The sequence below is a fragment of the Somniosus microcephalus genome, chromosome 8 (assembly GCF_052327205.1).
Source record: "Somniosus microcephalus isolate GS21.2 chromosome 8, FLI_Smic_1.0, whole genome shotgun sequence".
NCBI lineage: Eukaryota > Metazoa > Chordata > Chondrichthyes > Squaliformes > Somniosidae > Somniosus > Somniosus microcephalus.
Window position 1 is genome coordinate 71,401,555 of NC_140994.1, and position 21,045 is coordinate 71,422,599.

At 46.8% G+C, this 21,045-nt stretch overlaps 1 protein-coding gene across 1 annotated transcript in view; it reads right to left on the reverse strand.

Moving 5' to 3' along the window:
• Positions 1–263: 263 nt before the first annotated feature.
• The window catches only part of papss2b (3'-phosphoadenosine 5'-phosphosulfate synthase 2b), a 73,704-nt gene continuing 52,922 nt past the window's right edge, over positions 264–21,045 (reverse strand). The window contains exons 9-12 of the mRNA XM_085994874.1: positions 18,026–18,161; positions 16,151–16,419; positions 7,435–7,664; positions 264–2,539 (exon numbers count right to left, since the gene is read on the reverse strand). Coding sequence (XP_085851000.1) covers positions 2,398–2,539; positions 7,435–7,664; positions 16,151–16,419; positions 18,026–18,161 — 777 coding nt within the window. The 3' untranslated portion in view covers positions 264–2,397. The remainder of the gene's footprint in view (positions 2,540–7,434; positions 7,665–16,150; positions 16,420–18,025; positions 18,162–21,045) is intronic.

A 21,045-nucleotide genomic window follows, 5' to 3' on the forward strand; every position in this document is an offset into this window, starting at 1 on the left:
GTGGGAGTACCTTCACCACACGGTTCAAGAAGGCGGCTCACCACCACCTTCTCAAGGGCAATTAGGGATGGGCAATAAATGCTGGCCTTGCCAGCGACGCCCAGATTCCATGAACTAATTTTTAAAAATCATTTGTAAACATTTCTAGGGAAGAGTGTCAGGTGGTGACTGTGTCGGTGAAATATGGCGGATTGCACTCACACTAAACAACTACAGTAATAGCAATGAGCAATGTGTAGTAAGTGACAACACAATACACATAATGCTGATTAATGAATATTTATTCATATAAACAGTAGAAGATTATATTAATATGAAGATTTAGCTATGCCATATATATGAAAGGCATTGAAGGCTTTTATTGGTTAAGGCACAATGTAAAAGCCATTCCATATCTAAAAATAAATATATATTTCTGGTCATTTGATTGGAAGGCACTAATGGATACAGGTGATTAAAGCTGAAGCAGTATTCTCTAGAAGCTAAATATACCTTCTGCTGCATTAATTGTTTTGTATTTTGCTGTAGCCATTATTCATATTGAAAGCAAATTTAAAACCCATCAAACACCTTTTGAAGTGTACCGCATTCTTTATTAGAAGGCAACTCAGGTGAAACTTAAATTGAAAAGTTCCTTCATTTAGTTCCGACCTGTATGAGTCTGCCTGATGCTCCTGGTGCTGGAAACTACATAACTCAGTTAACTCATAACTCAGTTAAACCAGATAACTCAGTTTATTCTCCAGTTTTCATATTCTTCCTTGATTTCTCACCAGGGGTGCCCCCTGTCCGTATTAGCTTCCTCACCTGGCTACGGGGGACATTATAATTTGTGGACCTGCCCAAATCCAGTGTCCATAGTGTTCTGTGATCCACCGACAAGAGGCACAGTCAAAGGAGAATGAATTGAAACGTCCAGTTTTGACTTCCCCAAGATGGGATGTTTCACTGTTGTCTGACACTTGGTTGATGAGCAATCAAACTTGCCCAACTGAGGAGAGTGAGCAGCAGTGACCAGTACCTCTGGGACCTGAATTGTAAACCTTTTAGCTCATCCTCACAGACTGAACTTCACAGCTGGTGCTCATGAAAATTAAAGTATGGATGCTCCGATGTTCTGATGGGTGGATGGTTTGATTTGGATTTAGTCTGATACTATTCCCAGTGTGAACACAATGTAATGCTTTGAGGCTACGCTGGGGAGCAAAAACAACATCCCTTTCTCCCCCATGACAGACATGATTTAAAATGTTACTTTAATTACAAGGCAGTGCCTTTGTTCAGTGTGGCAGCCTTTATCATATAGCACCGACAAGAAGGTTTAGATGGAGACACTGCTGTGAAGTAAGTGGATCAGCTTCCTGTTAAGAATTAAAATCAAAATAGTTTGGGGGCACAAATTATTTAGGGATTCTGTGTTGACTGGAACAATTATCATTAAAAGGCACGTTCTTCCTAGTGTCTGTGACTTGTCTGTGTTGCTTTTGTCTCTGTTCCTTCACCTACTCACTAAGTTACAAGGTCAACGTTTAACAAGTGGAGTATAGGGCAGGGGTTATTACAAGTAAGACAATTATTTACAATTGGTAAGAGAGCAGATCATGAGCACAATTATCAAAAACAATGGCCAGAACAAATATTCTTTCATCATATCCAGAATCCTAATGTGTAAATTAGCAGCTCATTAAATCCTGAGCTGCTGATAAAAGACATAAATGTAAAAGGACTTCAAAGCATCTCAGTGCCTAACTGTAATACAGACAGCAAAGGTAAAATTCGACTAAACATGCGTGGTGTTTTGTAAAGAATGTCAGGGAAAAAAATGACTTGTACTTGCTACAAATGTTACTATTCACATTCTATACAAGCTTACAAGGCACCCGGCAACAATCTGACCCTTTAAAACTAGATTGCACTCAACATGTCCCGTCACACAGCAGTTTTGTCAACATTTGAGGTAATTCATTTTAGTGCAAACCACCAGCAGGAAACACTTAAAACAGTGTTGCACTCAGCACCTTTGAGAAGAAACTCCGTATAATGTTAAATCATTTCAAATTGTTCCCATTAATGCTTGATTGTTACTTTATATATATATATATAATAAATATGAAGTTAATGGCTACAGCAAGGGACTGAAAAATCTTTACATTTATTGAAACACATTAAGGAAAGAATAAATAGGCATTTTAGAAATTGGAATGAACAATAACCTATTTTTCCAGCTAGGTCTTTGTTCTGTCATTTGGAAACCAATCGTTAATAAGTGTAAATCAAATCGAACTGAGATGTAATAATTGCATGAATTAAGAGAATATAAAGAAGAACAATTGCAAGTAAGGAAACAGCTAGCTTTATATTCCACAAACTGCCCTTTGTATTGTGAAGAGTAAAACTTTAATTGTTCTTTTCCAGCGAGGAATAGTATTCGGTCAGCACCCTCCAAGCCTTGGGAGCCATGAAGCCTTCAGGTGGATTTTTATTTTCACGAGCAAGCTGTCTCATACGAGTGCCAGAGATGAAATCAAAACTTTGACGTCTAAAAGAAATAGCCATGAGATATATTAGCAAATGTAGCATTTAAAATTCTCATCATATATTAATGGAAAAAATATGACAATCATGTTGGTCATGACAATCAGGGGTCACCGTTTAAAAATAAGAGGTCGCCATTTAAGACAGAGATGTGGACAATTTTTTTACTCACGGAGGGTCGTGAGTCTTTGGAACTCTCTTCCTCAGAGGGCGGTGGAAGCAGAGTCTTTGAATATTTTTAAGGCAGAGGTAGATAGATTCTTGATAAGCAAGGGGGTGAAAGGTTATCGGGGGTAGGTGGGAATTTGGAGTAATCAGATCAGCCATGATCTTACTGAAAGACGGAGCAGGCTCGAGGGGCCGAGTGGCCAACTCCTGCTCCTAATTCGTATGTTCGTATGAGGTGATAGGGTGAAATTCATCTCGGGTGGTAAGGCAAGACTGCCGATAGGGAACCGGCAGCCCGTTTTACACTCGGCCTGATTTTCTCTCTCCATTGTGGAAAACGGGCTGCCGGTTCGCTATCGCCTGTTTTTGCGCAAGGTGAATTTCAGCCCAATAGATTCCATCCACCTTTCAACTGAACTGTCAGCAAAGTGTGCAGTTAACCATTTAATGCAGGACTTTTCAATGTTCACAGAATGAAATGACTCGGGTTTTTAATAATAATTTGGATCCTGGGTGATGCAGTAGCTCATTGCTTTGATACAACAAAGTGCAGTGACACGAGTGGGATGAGATGGGAAGAAGATGTTAGGTGCAAATGTCAGTCTTAGACCCGTGCTAGCACTCCCGCCTCTGAGTCAGACGTTTGTGGGTTTAAACCCTAGTTCAGAGACTTGAGCGCATAATCTAGGCTGACACTTGACATCTACACTGTCTGAGGTGCCATCATTCAGATGTGATGTTGAACGGAGGGAGGCCCTACCTGCTTGGGTGGATATGAAACGGTCCCATGGTACTATTCAAAGAAGAGCTGGGAAGTTGTCCTGGTCAACATTTATCCCTCAACCCAACACCACTAAAACAGATTATGTATTGGTGGAACCTTGCTGTGCCTACATTATGACAGCGAGTGCACTTAGGCTGTGAAGTGCTTTGGGACGTCCTGAGGCTGTGAAAGGTATAATATGAATGCTTCTTCCTTTAACCTTGGTCATGCCAATAGAAGCACTGCAGAGAAATTAAGTGTTTTCCCCAGGGGTCAGAGGGAGCTAACTCACCCTGAGCAATTTTTATGTACCTCCTAATGTATAAACTGAGTGATATTGGCAGCGTGATTTAGGTTTCCGCCGTGGCTCAGTGGGTAGCACTCCGAGTCTGAAGGTTGTGGGTTCAAGACCCACTCCAGAGACTTGAGCACATAATCTAGGTGCAGTGCAGTGATGAGGGGGTGCTGCACTGTCGGAGGTGCCGTCTTTCAGATGAGATGTTAAACCGAGGCCCTGTTTGCCCTCTCAGGCGGACGTAAAATATCCTATGGCACTATTTTGAAGATCAGGGGAGTTCTCTCTGGTGTCCTGGCCAATATTTATCCCTCAACCAACATCATTGAAACAGATTATCTGGTCATTATCACATTGCTGTTTGTGGGAGCTTGCTGTGCGCAAATTGGCTGCCGCGTTTCCTACATTACAACAGTGACTACACTTCATAAGTATTTCATTGGCTGTAAAGAGCTTTGGGACATCCTGAGGTCATGAAAGGTGCTATAGAAATGCAGGTTCTTTCTTTCTAGAGGCCAGAAATTATGCTGTCTGCTTTTTTGTGCAGGAGAATCTAAAGAGTGGTTGCTTTTCATATACAAAATTGCAGGTTTTTATCAGCACCAAAATAGTACAGGTGTGGTACCAGCATCCTCCAGAGTTATCGCAAAATGGGGAAATAATGTGTAATTTGAAGCTTCCAGGTCAGGACTGCTGTAACGTTAGAGTCTTGTGTCTGTCAATCACACAATGTAGTGGCAAGTTCAGCACTAAATTATCTGTGCCCGGCCGTCTGTAGAACTGATAACTGGAGTGGAGGAGGGGGAAATTTTCAAGTTCCAGGAAATGTTTTACTGAATGACCTTGTGAAGGTGTACCTAACAATCCCACAGGCTGAATGTGTTGTGTGGTTCCTGAAAACATGAGTTGAATCATTGACCTTATATCACCACTTCAAAGTTGTCAATTCTATTATATCATGACTGGGAGGAACACACCTTAGTAAAGTTAATTGCAAAATACTGCGGATGCTGGAAATCTGAAATAACAACAGAAAATGCTGGAAATACTCAGCAGGCCAGGCAGCATCCGTGGAGAGAGAACAGAGTTAACGTTTCAGGTCTGGGACCCTTCATCAGAACTGGAAAAAGCTGGAGATGTAACAGATATTAAGCAGGTGCAGAGACGGGGGGGGGGGGTTAGGAGGGGAGGAAGAAATAGAAAGAACATCCTGTACTTTTGTAAAAGGCAGGAAAGATAAAATGTTGCAAATGGGAATGGCAAAAATCATATTGCATGAAAAATGGGGGCAGGGAAATTGTTGAACTCAAAGTGCCCAATCGAAAGATGAGGTGCTGTTCCTCGAGCTTACGTTGAGCTTCATTGGAACAATGCAATAGCCCGAGGACAGAGAGATCAGAGTGGGAGTGAAGCGGTGAATTAAAGTGACAGGCGACCGGAAGCTCAGGGTCACCCTTACGGACTGAATGGAGGTGTTCCGCAAAGCGGTCGCCCAATCTGCGTTTGGTCTCCCCAATGTAGAGGAGACCGCATCGTGAGCAGCGAATACAGTATATTAAATTGCAAGAAGTACAAGTAAATCGCTGTTTCACCTGGAAGGGGCGTAAGCTCGAGGAACAGCACCTCATCTTTCGATTGGGCACTTTGCAGTCTGCCGGACTCAACATTGAGTTCAACAATTTCAGATAATTATCCCTGCCCCCATTTTTCATGCAGTATGATTTTTGCCATTCCCATTTGCAACATTTTATCTTTCCTGCCTCTTACAAAAGTACAGGATGTTCTTTCTATTTCTTCCTCCCCCCCCCCCCCCTGTCTCTGCACCTGCTTAATATCTGTTACATCTCCAGCTTTTTCCAGTTCTGATGAAGGGTCCCAGACCTGAAACGTTAACTCTGTTTCTCTCTCCACAGATGCTGCCTGGCCTGCTGAGTATTTCCAGCATTTTCTGTTGTTATTTCAGATTTCCAGCATCCGCAGTATTTTGCAATTATATTAGTGTTTGGTTCACTGCCACCTCTCTTCTAGGAATGCCTACCTTGAAGAAGTTCTGCTCTTCTCTCCGACGGGAGTTCCGTTTATCCTCTATTCCTTTCTCCCAGTTTCTCCGTCTCCGCCGTGTCTGTTCTGACGATGCCACCTTCCATACTAGTGCTTCTAACATGTCTTCTTTTTTCCTCAACCGAGGATTCCCCTCTACCGTGGTTGACACGGCCCTTGACCGTGTCCGTTCTATTTCCCGCACTTCTGCTCTCACCCCTGCCCCTCCCTCCCAGAACCACGATAGAGTTCCCCTTGTTCTCACCTTTCACCCCACCAGCCTCCACATTCAACGGATCATCCTCCGCCATTTCCGCCACCTCCAACGTGATCCCACCACCAAACACATCTTCCCCTCACCTCCCCTTTCAGCATTCCGAAGGGACCGCTCCCTCCGCGACACCCTGGTCCACTCCTCAATCACCCCCAACAGCCCTGCTCCTTCACCTGGCACCTTCCCGTGCAAGCGCAGGAGATGCAACACATGCCCTTTTACCTCCTCCCTTCCCACTATCCAGGGCTCCAAACACCCCTTCCAGGTGAAACAGCGATTTACTTGTACTTCTTGCAATTTAATATACTGTATTCGCTGCTCACGATGCGGCCTCCTCTACATTGGGGAGACCAAACGCAGATTGGGCGACCGCTTTGCAGAACACCTCCGTTCAGTCCGTAAGGGTGACCCTGAGCTTCCCGTCGCCTGTCACTTTAATTCACCGCTTCACTCCCACTCTGATCTCTCTGTCCTCGGGCTATTGCATTGTTCCAATGAAGCTCAACGTAAACGCGAGGAACAGCACCTCATCTTTCGATTGGGCACTTTGCAGCCTGCCGGACTCAACATTGAGTTCAACAATTTCAGATAATTATCCCTGCCCCCATTTTTCATGCAGTATGATTTTTGCCATTCCCATTTGCAACATTTTATCTTTCCTGCCTCTTACAAAAGTACAGGATGTTCTTTCTATTTCTTCCTCTCCTCCTAACCCCCCCCACCCTGTCTCTGCACCTGCTTAATATCTGTAACATCTCCAGCTTTTTCCAGTTCTGATGAAGGGTCCCAGACCTGAAACGTTAACTCTGTTTCTCTCTCCACGGATGCTGCCTGGCCTGCTGAGTATTTCCAGCATTTTCTGTTGTTATTTTACACCTTAGTAAAGGTTCATTTTTACAATTAAGAGTTTTGTGGGAGTCATGCTCCCTTCTGACATGATCAGTTACAAAACCAAATTCCGCAATTGTCACACTTGGAGCGCACGTGTTATAATGGCTGGGATTTGTGAATTCCTCTTTCTCTGCGCCTACTTATTTGGACGACACAAAGCTCTATACATCCAGAAGAGCAAGACATTCTAGGTTGTCAGCTGCTCTATCATTGCTGCTTTATCATTGGCTGGCAAATGGCGTGTTTGTGAATGCTTTATCTTTCGGGGCACCCATTTAGTGGGCCAGCTGAGCACTGGCAAAACTGTCCCCAAGCAGTGACTGGGGACTCTTGAGAAACAGGCTGGCCATGACTGGTTGGAAAGCCAGGGGTTCAGCTACAGTGCATGGTACTAAAGGCTGAACTGTCACAGTTCCTTAGATTTGATTCATAAATCAGAATTGAAAGCTTGTTCTTGTAACTTCTCACCTTTCTGGGTCAAAGAAGTCCATGCACTTCTTATCCTTGTTGTATGCAGCAACTCTGAAGGGTATGATCTCCACAGAAGTTAGACCTGGTGCCATGCCCAGAATCTTGGCTCCGTGTGTTGGCTCGTACAGATCTTTCTTGGTCACTGGATGAGGCATGCCAGCAGGATCACGGCCTACAATGTAGAAATTGGCTCCAGCCATCATTCGGGACCTGCAGTGCCACTGAACCTGCAAACAAAAAGCATCGTTAACAAATAAATGAACTAACTACAAGCTGCTGGTGGGCAGCAGTTCTCAATAGATTCCAGTGGCACAAACACAAAAGCAAAATATCGCGGATGCTGGAAATCTGAAATAAAAACAGAAAATGCTGGAAATACTCAGCAGGTCAAGCAGCCTCTGTGGAGAGAGAAACAGAGTTAACGTTTCAGCTTGATGACCTTTTGTCAGAACTGTGTTGGCTCATACAGGTCTTTGTTGGTCACAGGATGAGGCATGCCAGCAGGATCACAGCCTAAAATGTAGAAATTGGCTCCAGCCATCACTCGGGACCTGTAGTTCACTCGGTTAATCCCGGGGATGAGGGGATGGACATATGAGGAGAGGTTGAGTAGATTGGGACTCTACTCATTGGAGTTCAGAAGAATGAGAGGCGATCTTATTGAAACATATAAGATTGTGAAGGGGTTGGATCGGGTGGATGCAGGGAAGATGTTCCCGATGATGGGTGAAACTAGAACTAGGGGGCATAGCCTTAGAATAAGGGGCTGCTCTTTCAAAACTGAGATGAGGAGGAACTACTTCACTCAGAGGGTGGTAGGTCCATGGAATATGCTGCCCCAAAAAACTGTAGAAGCTACATCATTACATAAATTTAAAACAGAAATAGACAGTTTCCTAGAAGTAAAGGGAATTAAGGGTTACGGGGAGCGGCCAGGAATTTGGACATGAGTCTAGGTTCGGATTGGTCATGGCCCTGTGGTTAGCGGAGCGGGCCCAGGGGCCGTGTAGCCTGATCCTGCTCCTATTTCGTGTGTCTAATTCTGTTAGATGCAGGAAATGGTTCTGTGATAGTGGATTGGCAGTTAGGATCAGATCAGCCATGATCTTATTGAATGGCGGAGCAGGCTCGAGGGGCCGATTGGCCTACTCCTGCTCCTATTTCTTATGTTCTTATGTAGTGTCACTGAACCAGCAAACAAACAGATTCAAGTGGCAATTGGCCAACCAAACAAATGACCAGCCATGAACTCCGTTTGTTCAAAGCACAGACCAAGGGCCTGAATTTCCAGGGGCCCTGCTCTGCCGCCACCAATCTGCTGCGCCCCTCACCCCGTTGTAAACCCCAAGGTCAGAGCCATTTACATAGGGGAAGGGACGGGCACCTGTGTCACTGGGGCTGAAACAATTTAAAGTTGCCACATTCCCAATGGACCATTGGTCTTCCGGGAAAGCAGCACTTGTGGGCCTCACTTCCATGAGGATCTGGTCCTGGCACGCAGTACGCATCGGGAAAACTGGGTGTTGGCAACAACAGAGGCAAAACCGGCACCATCCTGCTCATTCTGCCTCTTCCCGTGGCCTTTCTTTATACATGGGTCCAGATGGTGAGTGCCGACAGACTGTGCAAAGCACCAGTGCTAAACCTGATCCTATTCTCACCTAGGCCGGGAACTTCCTTAGGGCTTCACCCACTCCGTACTGTACCTTCACCAGAAATGCATCGGAAAACCAGTTTATCAGTGTAAATTAGGGAGGTGAAGTGGGACAATCCCAGAGGAAAACACACGGGGGTAAAATTTAAACTTAACGTTGCTGTAAAACGGGTAACAGCAGAATGGCAGCCTAATATACACCCTGCCCGAAGTCAATGGAAAGGAAAATCAGGTGGGCTGTATGATGGGAAGCCGATCTGTTGCCGCCCGTTTTGTACACCTGCTGATTTTGCCCCCACACTTTTCAGCACAGATCACTGGACATGATTGGGAGCAGGGACACTGATTGTTTTTCCTTTCACATCAGCCCACCGACACTGAGGCACACTGTTAGTGCTCCATCCCTCCCCCTTCCCCCACCGACACTGAGGCACACTGTTAGTGCTCCATCCCTCCCCCTTCCCCCAGCGACACTGAGGCACACTGTTATTGCTCCAGCCCTCCCCCTTCCCCCAGCGACACTGAGGCACACTGTTAGTGCTCCATCCCTCCCCCTTCCCCCAGCGACACTGAGGCACACTGTTAGTGCTCCATCCCTCCCTCTTCCCCCAGCGACACTGAGGCACACTGTTAGTGCTCCATCCCTCCCCCTTCCCCCAGCGACACTGAGGCACACTGTTATTGCTCCAGCCCTCCCCCACCGACACTAAGGCACACTGTTAGTGCTCCATCCCTCCCTCTTCCCCCAGCGACACTGAGGCACACTGTTAGTGCTCCATCCCTCCCCCTTCCCCCAGCGACACTGAGGCACACTGTTAGTGCTCCATCCCTCCCCCTTCCCCCAGCGACACTGAGGCACACTGTTATTGCTCCAGCCCTCCCCCACTGACACTGAGGCACACTGTTAGTGCTCCATCCCTCCCCCTTCCCCCACTGACACTGAGGCACACTGTTAGTGCTCCATCCCTCCCTCTTCCCCCAGCGACACTGAGGCACACTGTTAGTGCTCCATCCCTCCCCCTTCCCCCAGCGACACTGAGGCACACTGTTAGTGCTCCATCCCTCCCCCTTCCCCCACTGACACTGAGGCACACTGTTAGTGCTCCATCCCTCCCCCTTCCCCCACTGACACTGAGGCACACTGTTAGTGCTCCATCCCTCCCCCTTCCCCCAGCGACACTGAGGCACACTGTTAGTGCTCCATCCCTCCCCCTTCCCCCAGCGACACTGAGGCACACTGTTAGTGCTCCATCCCTCCCCCTTCCCCCACCGACACTGAGGCACACTGTTAGTGCTCCATCCCTCCCCCTTCCCCCAGCGACACTGAGGCACACTGTTAGTGCTCCATCCCTCCCCCTTCCCCCACCGACACTGAGGCACACTGTTAGTGCTCCATCCCTCCCCCTTCCCCCACCGACACTGAGGCACACTGTTAGTGCTCCATCCCTCCCCCTTCCCCCAGCGACACTGAGGCACACTGTTAGTGCTCCATCCCTCCCCCTTCCCCCACCGACACTAAGGCACACTGTTAGTGCTCCATCCCTCCCCCTTCCCCCACTGACACTGAGGCACACTGTTAGTGCTCCATCCCTCCCCCTTCCCCCAGCGACACTGAGGCACACTGTTAGTGCTCCATCCCTCCCCCTCCCCCACCGACACTGAGGCACGCTGTTAGTGCTCCATCCCTCCCCCTTCCCCCACGGACACTGAGGCACACTGTTAGTGCTCCATCCCTCCCCCTCCCCCACCGACACTGAGGCACACTGTTAGTGCTCCATCCCTCCCCCTTCCCCCACGGACACTGAGGCACACTATTAGTGCTCCATCCCTCCCCCTTCCCCCACCGACACTGAGGCACACTGTTAGTGCGCCATCCCTCCTCCTTCCCCCACCATGGATGACAGCAGTTAATGCAGCACAGAACTGCAAACTGTAGAAAACCACGTAGTGCCCAGTAAATCAATTATAAAAGATGCTGTACAAGTAATCCACTGTTCATATAGGACAGTGGGGCACTGGAGTTGTAGTAGATGTGAGATAAATGAGGCAATTTTATCTATCATGTATCATGGTATTGGCTTTCTTTCTGTTATGGTACTCATGGGGCTAAGAATCAGGTTCACACAGAAAGTGGCCCAGCTTGTTTTGACACATCATAGCTCCAGAATTTGGACTTACGGGGTAATTTTATGAGTCCGCTCCACCAGTAGAGGGCCTCACTCTCTCATGGTGCAAATTTGTGAGACCACCCGTCTGTAGTGTTAACTCATAAAATGATCTCTTATGTCTGTGTTAGGGAGGGGTCAAGTGATTCAATTGAAATACAAGCATCTCGTGGGTTTTATTTGTAGATACCTTTGATTGGCAGTTCTTTTGTTAGTTTAAGAGACACAGGGACCAGTTTTAATAGTAACCACTTGGCGTAAACACAGAGCGGTAGTGGCTTGAAAATGGCATCAGGCCATTTACTGCCCTGTTTACGCTGGCACTCGGGCTGTCGTCATCTTGGTGGCCCTTTAAATGGGCAGCCAGAGCGTCCACCTGTTTTAGGCAGGAGGCCACTTTTCATATGCAAATTGGGGTCTTACGATGTACATAGGACACAAGAAAGCTGTGAAGCAGATTCTGGTTCGTAGAAAAACTGTTTTGTGATATTTTGCCAACTATCGAAAAGAAGATACCGCAAAGTGGTTATGATCTGAAAGGTGCGGTGGTGGGAGCGGATTCAATAGTAACTTTCAAAAGGGAATTGGATAAATACTTGAAGAGGGAAAAATTTGCAGGGCTATGGGAAAAGAGCAGGGGAATGGGACTAATTGGATAGTTCTTTCAAAGAGCTGGCACAGGCATGATGGGCCGAATGGCCTCCTTCTGTGTTGTATCATCCTACGATAGAAACATAGAAACATAGGAGCAGGAGTAGGCCATTCGGCCCTTTGAGCCTGCTCCGCCATTCAATATGATCATGGCTGATCCTCTATCTCAATACCATATTCCCGCTCTCTCCCCATACCCCTTGATGCCTTTTGTGTCTCTATGATTCATTCTATGATTGCAATTTTAAAGTACAATTGATGGAACGTGTGCTGTACATGCTCCGCCCATTTGTACTGACGTTGAACGGCCTTAAAGGGACCACTGGAGGCTGCTCAAGGGGCCCAAAACTTTTTTAATCTTTTAGTTTAATGGGGCCAAGAGCAGCAGAAGGCTCCTCCTGGCCCCACAAAAATACTCCAGCCCGTTGTCAGCCCGTGTGCGACCCTCCCCCGCCCACTGATCACACAGGAGCCAACTAATTTCCTGCCATCCTGAGCTCCATCGGATGACTGGTGTGGTGCGTGCGGCTTGCTGGATCAGCGGATATGTGACCAGGGCCTCAAAATGGCTGGTGCTTTACGGCAGCAACAACGGGCGGGCAGTGGGCGCATTCCTCACTCCAACCACCAGCTTCGCACCAAAATGTTAAAATTGGCCCCACATCTTTACATTTTCGCTGTTCCAGTTATTATTTTTCTGGAAGACATTTCTCAGCCTGTCTTGTTTAAATTGAGCCGTATTCATCTGAAGCTATGAGAAAGAGATAAATAGGCCAGCAAGACAAATGACCATATTACAGTTAACATTCAGTGACCTTGAGCACGGTCCAGTTCACACTGAAGTTTAGTGCAACGGGAGCAACTGATTGTTACTTTCTATCTTCCGAGAAGAGATAATTAAGCCCGTAAGTACTGCAAATCTTCAGTGTGTCACTGCTTCTGTTCACTTTTCCATTTACTGCTTAATAAAGATGATTGGCAGTTTATAGTCTAAGAAAATTATCCAATGAATTGTTCATTCTACTGCCTTCCAAAGTCAGAGAAGATCATTTGAAGGTAAAGAAAGAAAGAACTTGGAATTATATAGTGCCTTTCACGACCTCAGGACACCCCAAAGCGTTTTACAGTCGATGTGAAGGCAGTGGTATAGCCAGCGCGCCAGCATACAGTAACCGTTCGATTCCTAGGCTCGCTACACATTACCTAGATAATGGGCAGGTAAACACATGATCTGGTTCAGAGGGAGAGAAGGCTTGCTTACAGGAGACGCTGAACCCCAGCAAAATATTTGGAGTAAAGACCCAAAAATGTAACAGATGCATCAGTTTAAAATCAATGAAATACTATTGGCATCTCACTAATAGAGACTCCACCTGCACCACCGTCAAGGTGCACTGCACAAAACTGGTCCCTAAAGTTTTACTGCAGCAAAGCAACATCCGGAACAGAATGAAATCCAATTAGGTTACCACTGCCTGTTACTACAGTCAGCAAGATTAACTGTTTGAGTTGCACGCTCAGAATGCCTTGCTACACAACAGGATAATCAAGTGCTAAACAATTCATCTCATTATTCTCACCTTTATAGAAATTTTCCGATTCAAGTTCTGTCAACGACTTTGGTTTCTGAGTGCTTAAAACATGTGTTACTCTCTCTTTCTGTTTAGATCAAAAGGTGAAACATGGTTCGTTACCCACTGAGAGGCTTCTGCTGTAAATTAACTAAAACCCACTTCCTCCAGCAGGATTAGTCTAGTATAGTTTCAATCACAGTAATTGCTGGTTTTGCACTTTTGATATGCCAAAATTCTTCATAGTCACTGGAGCATTTAAAGGGATGTAAAGTTCTGTGAGCTTTAAGGCATTCTTAACAATGCATGAGGTGATGGGTTGAAACTATGGAATGCTCATGATTTAAATGATGACGATAAGGGCTGTTTCCCAATTGGATTCTCCCGATGTGGACCCCTGATCATCTGTCCATTAATTTAGGTGGATAGAGAAACAGGGACTAGGGGCCCTTGATTTCCCGATTAGTATTCCCTGCAAGTTACTTCCAGACTCAACTGTTCCAATATGCTTGTGGTCAGCATCCCATTTTCTACCCTCCATAAACCTGAGCTCATCCAAAACTCTGTTGCCTGTATCCTAACCTGCATCTAGTCCCATTCACCCATCACTGACCTACAATGGCTCCCAAAGCCTCAATTTAAAAATTCTCATCCTTGCGTTCAAATCCGTCTGTGGCCTCACCCATCCCAATTTCTGTAAACTCTTCCAGCAGAACAACCCTCCAAGAACTCTGTGTTCCTCCAACTCTGGCCTCTTGTACATCCCCCACACCCATTGCCCACATTTGGTGGCCGTGCCTTCAGCAGTCTAGGCCCTAAGCTCATCTCCATATCTCCATTTCTCTCTCCTCCTTTAAGACCCTCCTTAAAACCCTCTTTGACCAAACTTTTGATCAGCTGTCTTTGGCTCGATGTCAATTTTTGTCTGATTACGCTCCTGTGATGCACTTTGGGATGTTTTCCTATGCTAAAGATGCAAAAAATTCAAGATGCTGTTGTTGCAAGTGCCACATTCTGCTGGAAGTGTCCGATTGGGGAATCAGCCCTGTGCTGCAGTTTTTGTCTCAGATGAATTCCCCAGATCTCCTGTAAAAGTGGGTCAGTCACCTGATGAATACATGCCCGTACTTCAGTGTGCCAGTGCAGCCTTCGGTCGCCTGAGGAAGAGAGTGTATGAAGACCAGGACCTCAAACCCAGCACTAAGCTCATGGTCTAAAGAGCAGCAGTGATACCCGCCCTCCTTTATGCCTCAGAGACATGGACCATGTACAGCAGGCACCTCAAAGCACTGGAGAGGTACCACCAATGCTGCCTCAGCAAGATCCTGCAAATCCATTGGCAGGATAGGAGCACCAACGTCAGTGTTCTCGCTCAGGCCCCAGCATCGAAGCTTTGACCATGCTCGGTCAGCTCCGATGGACGGGCCACATCGTCCGCATGCCTGATACGAGACTCCCAAAACAAGCGCTCTACTCGGAGCTCCGACATGGCAAGAGAGCCCCAGGTGGGCAGAGGAAACGCTTCAAGGACACCCTCAAAGCTTCCTTGAAAAAGTGCAACATCCCCACCGACACCTGGGAATCCCTGGCCCAAGACCGCACAAAGTGGAGAAGAAGCATCCGGGAAGGCGCTGAACACCTCGAGTCTCTTCGCCGGGAGCAAGCAGAAGCCAAGCGCAGGCAGCGCAAGGAGCGCACGTTAACCCAAGCACCCCACCCACCCGCCCCTTCAACCACCGTCTGCCCCACCTATGACAGAGACTGTAGGTCCCGCATTGGACTCATCAGTCACCTGCAAACTCATTTTTAATGTGGATGCAAGTCATCCTCAGTTCCGAGGGACTGCCTAAGAAGAGAAGGAACATGCCCGTACAGCACTTTCACTGATATTAAAGAGGTCTCCTCTGGCTGCCTGAAATAAACCAATGCCAGTAAATGCGGGTTTGGTGGTCACCTTCACAGCCACAGAGAGAGTAGTGTGGGCAGACGAGAATGGCTGCAGGCCTTCGTGCAGGAGGTAGCAGGCCTACCCTATTTCCTCTTTGGTGAACAACAACAGCAATTTGCATTTAGATAGCACAATTAATGTAGTAAAACATCCCATGGCACTTCACAGGAGTGTTATCAAATAGAGGGGTTCGGGAACCGGGAACCAAGTGGGTCAGTGAGCACTGGGGTGATGGGTGAACGGGACTTGGTGCGAGTTAGGATTCGGGCAGCAGCATTTTGGATGAGCTCAAGTTTATGGATGGTGGAAGATGGGAGGCCGGCCAGGAGGGCACACTCTTTTAATACACATCTTCTCATTAAGTGTCAGCTGTGGCTCAGTGGGTAGCACACTTGCCTCTGAGTCAGAAGGTTCGAGTCTCACTCCAGGGACTTGAGCACATAAAGCTCGGCTGACATTCCAGTGTAGTACTGAGGGAGTGTTACACTGTCGGAGGTACCGTCTTTCGGATGAGATGTTAAACCGAGGCCTCGTCTGCTCGCTCAGCTGGACGTAAAAGATCCCATGGCACTATTTCGAAGAAGAGCAAGGGAGTTCTCCCCGGTGTCCTGGCCAATATTTATCCCTCAATCAACACGAAACGGTCTTGCGTCTGCCGCTCACAGGAGCTGAGCAGTCCTAACTTGCCCACCTGCTTCCCCCCTTTCTTTGATCTCTTACTAACCTCCGTTGGCCCGGCGTACATCATGGGTGATGGGTAGATGGCGACAATGGTCGACTGCGGGTCCAACACCCCCTCTTCCAGAACCGCTGCGTGCTGTTTCATGCGCCAGTCCAGCGGAACATCGTCGTCTTTGGTCCAGCCTCCGAGCGGGTGCAGGAGCAGCATGGGCCGCTTGTAGCCTCGCTCCAGAAGCCGACGTTTTGTGTCATGCATCAGTAGAGCGTGGCCATTGTGAACAGGGTTACGGAGCTGGAATACAAAGACGGCGTCTGCAGCAAAGACAAGAAAGGATCACTTTCGCATTATGGAGGGAAACAATTATCGGCTATTTTACTGCACATAATTTGGTCGTGACTAATTCATAAGTTTATTGCGTTCATCCCTTCCCAATTGATAAGTTATTTTCTTCCCATTCTAAGAATAATAACAACTTACATTTATATAGTGCCTTTAAAGTAGTAAAACATCCCAAGGCGCTTCACAGGAGCGTAATCAGACAAAATCTGACACCAAGCCACATAAAGGAGATATTAGGACAGATGACCAAAAGCTTGGTCAAAGAGATAGAAGCCTCAGTCACTGAGTGCAAACCTCTTTGCAGTGATGCCTGAAGGGTTAAATCAAGAGCTTTGCTAGAGGGTAGAGACCTTTCGACAGCAATACCCTGTTATTAAATATCACTTTTATCCAATTGTGCTTCTGCAGTGTGGGCTGGTGCGGACAGTTGTCCCTCTCTCTGAGATGGTGCACTCCACTCTCATGCAAATTGAATCAAATGAACCCCAGTGAGCTCAAAAGTTGAGGTAGGTTTCAATCTTACAAACCGGTTTTGGTAATAAATGGTCAACTGCGAGCACCACCAAGCTGCATTTTACACATGGTCTGAAGCTGCAGTCCAATGCTTGCTCTGAAAGGGAGCATATTTACCCCAATGCATCACCGTGAAAACAACAGCAGAGCATTTGTGCACGCATCTACAGAAATACAGGCAAAGCAGTTAACTAGTTGAGAAAAGTCTACTGTTTAGTTTATCCAAAAATGCAATCTTACTACTTTTAAGGTGATTCCTAAACGTCTGCTCAAACATCTTATTACAACAGTTAGTTGTAGGTTATAGCTAGAAGCAAAGACCATATCATAGAACCATAGCGGTTTACAGAGCAGGAAGCCATTCGGCCCATTGTGTCTGTACTGGCTCTTTGCTAGAGCAATCCAAAACTGATCCCATTGCCCTGCTCTCTCTCCATAGTCCTGTATCTTCCTCTGTTTCAAATATTTATCCACTTTTCCTTTAAAAGGTGCAACGATCTACTATCTGTGTCAAAGTATTCCATGCTCCAACAACCGTCTGCATAAAGAAATTTCCCTTCTCACTCTCTTTACAGCAATTTTAAATTGATGATCCCTCGTTACTATCAAAACCCTTCATCATTTTTAAATCTCCCTCCCAATCTGCACAAACATAATTTTCAGTAAGATTTCAGTGTTGCACTGAAATCCACAAGGGACCACAGCGTGTTTTGTAATTGAATTATTAGTACTAGAGAAATCAAGAATGATATGAGAACATGGCTTGGACAAGAAACGACGCTTCTACAGGAGATCCAAGAAAGACGACTGCGATGGTTTGGGTACCTTTCAAGAATGGGAACAGCTAGAGCACCTTTCATGGCCCTGTATACAGAGGTTCATGGAACAAGTGGCCGAGGAAGACCAAGGAAGCACTGGATAGACAATGTTAAGAGTGACTTGTGACAGAAAGGAATGGAGATGACTGAAGCAGCCAGGCTAGTTCAGAACAGGCAACAATGGAGCGAATTCATTGTCGCAGCTGAGTTGAAGGATGGGAATTTAGTAGTAGTAGAGAAATTGTACCAGCGTTCATGTCCTTAAACTTCTGCTTGAGTTCCTTGGGAGTTAGGCGATACTGATCCAGGCCATCGTTCCACTGAATCCTCTCCAGTACCTGAAGGTCACCTCCAACAAGCCAGTCTCCACTTTCCATCACCATCTGAAACATTTATTTTTAGAGCAGCATTTATGAATGGACCATAGTCTCAATATCCCATCACCACCTCCAGAAATGAATAACTTTTGCACTTATCTATAAAACACAACACTTTGGGTCTGCTCTCCTTACTAATGAATCTTTTTGCTGCTTGTGCAGGTGCAAACAGCACCATCAGCTGGACTCAGTGATTCCCTGGCTACACCAGTGCCTAACTTAAAATCATTTGAGACATCCAGCCAGCAAGAAGCGACGTAGTGGCACAGCTCATTAAAGTGCTGAGCTGTGGTGCCAGGGAGGGCTGGACCATGGGTTGGTGAGCCCCCCAATCTCAGCTGTGTCTCTGTGGGGAGCGTTACAGAGAGGGCCACAACCTGACCCCAAATGAGATCCCCGGCACCTCCTGGCAGCCATTTTGGAGCAGTGTAGGTGGAGTAGAGTTGCCAACTCTGGTTGGACGTACTCCTGGAGTTTTCATCATAGGACTTCCTAGCTCAAAGCACCCTGCCCGGTCAAACAGCCTTTCCCTCCCACCATCTCCAATATTATAGCTAATAAACAAAAATATTCAAACAAAATGAAAAAACACAACCAATTTCTTTAATGCCCCTATGATTTTTCTCCTGCGTTACTTGCAGCAGTGTGCAGGAGATCTTTCAATCCTGGAGACTCCAGGATAATCCTGGAGGGTTTGGCAACCAGAGTTCAGTCACTTGCTCTTCAGGTGATTAAAAGGCAGTTGTACCTAGAAAATTGCTGAGAAAGCACTTTTTAAATATTGATATCAAAAACTGTCAGCTATAAATAGCCATGTAAATGAGCACGTAAATTGGGGAACGCTGGAAACTTGTTGGTAACATTGGCGGCCAAGGATAAGGGCCGCTGGCCAAGAGAGCGCAGGCAGCACCGCCATTTTGGTTACTGCCTGCTCATTACCATCAGCGTGGCGGTGATTTTCTAGTGTAACGCGCTCTTTGCAGCTCTAATCTCAGGAGAAGGCCAAAGGCCGCCTCTGTCTCCCGCTTGCAGTGTCGCGGAGCGGGGAAGAAAGGAGCGACCCGAACAGTTGCCGCTCGTGCTCCAAAAATATTAGCTGCCACCCGATGTTTGTCGATTTTTTGTTTGTTTATGACGTGAATGCAGATAAAAGAGATCCTTTCACAGATCATCTTCAATCGTTGCAATGGGGTTCACCCATTGATTTACTGACCACAAACACTGGAGGCCTCCCGGATAGCTGCTAGAAAATGCAACACCCCACCTACTGGTGGGCAAAAAAATGAAAGTTTAAAAGAAGAACTTCGGCAAAGGAAGCGTTTGAAGTTCCAGCGTCCATCCTCATCAGCCCTGCCAGACTTCTCGTGGCCGTCAACGCTGCTGAAAGACCTTTTAGCGGCAGCACTCACTGGCGTGATTTGACGCAGGCGGCAATGCAGAGAACACAGAAATGGATCAGCTGGCATTAACTCGGCATTGCATGCCGATTGACATCACGCTCCAAATCATTAACATGCTCTCGCCAATAGCAGGCAACGGCAGCGCTGCCCACCTGCCGAAAATGGCGGCCGCCGCAGGACCTGCCACCAGCTGGCGGAAGAATGCCGGCCACCGTTTTTGCCATTTTTTGGCAGTAACAGGTGGCGCAAGCCACCTGAATTTAAGTCTTGAAATATACTAAGCACTTCCTTTAATTCTCTCTGAGTCGTTTAACTTTCTTGGCTCACACATCTTCATTCCTAGTAGGGTTGCCCTCATCTAGTGGCGCCAGTCTTTAATCTAGTTTTCATCTTAGATATTTTAATCATACGGAGCCAATCTTTGGTGCTTTACAATTAGCAGCTTGAAGAGGCACACCGACCAGAAAGCGACTTTCCTACATCTTGCAATTCGGATTGGTTCGGACATCTGAGGAAGGCTCTTGGCTCAGTGTTAAATTAGGAGTCAGTGTGAAGCTAGGGACACTGTGAATTTAAAGGTCAGTGAGGTTAGGGGTCAGTGAGAAGTTTGGGGTCAGCGTGAAGTTAGGGGTCAATGAGAAGTTAGGGGTCAGTGTGAGGTTAAGGGTCAGTGTGAAGTTAGGGGTCACTGTGAATTTAAAGGTCAGTGAGGTTTGGGGTCAATGTGAAGTTTGGGGTCAGTGTGAGGTTAAGGGTCAGTGTGAAGTTAGGGGTCACTGTGAATTTAAAGGTCCATGAGGTTTGGGGTCAGTGTGAAGTTTGGGGTCAGTGTGAGGTTAAGGGTCAGTGTGAAGTTAGGGGTCACTGTGAATTTAAAGGTCAGTGAGGTTTGGGGTCAGTGTGAAGTTTGGGGTCAGTGTGAGGTTAAGGGTCAGTGTGAGGTTAGGGGTCAGTGTGAATTTAAAGGTCAGTGTGAGGTTAGGGGTCAGTGTGAGGTTTGGGGTCAGCGTGAAGTTTGGGGTCAGCGTGAAGTTAGGGGTCAATGAGAAGTTAGGGGTCAGTGTGAGGTTAAGGGTCAGTGTGAAGTTAGGGGTCACTGTGAATTTAAAGGTCAGTGAGGTTTGGGGTCAATGTGAAGTTTGGGGTCAGTGTGAGGTTAAGGGTCAGTGTGAAGTTAGGGGTCACTGTGAATTTAAAGGTCAGTGAGGTTTGGGGTCAGTGTGAAGTTTGGGGTCAGTGTGAGGTTAAGGGTCAGTGTGAAGTTAGGGGTCACTGTGAATTTAAAGGTCAGTGAGGTTTGGGGTCAGTGTGAAGTTTGGGGTCAGCGTGAGGTTAAGGGTCAGTGTGAAGTTAGGGGTCAGTGTGAATTTAAAGTTCAGTGTGAGGTTAGGGGTCAGTGTGAGGTTTGGGGTCAGTGTGAAGTTTGGGGTCAGTGTGAGGTTTGGGGTCAGTGTGAGGTTTGGGGTCAGTGTGAGGTTTGGGGTCAGTGT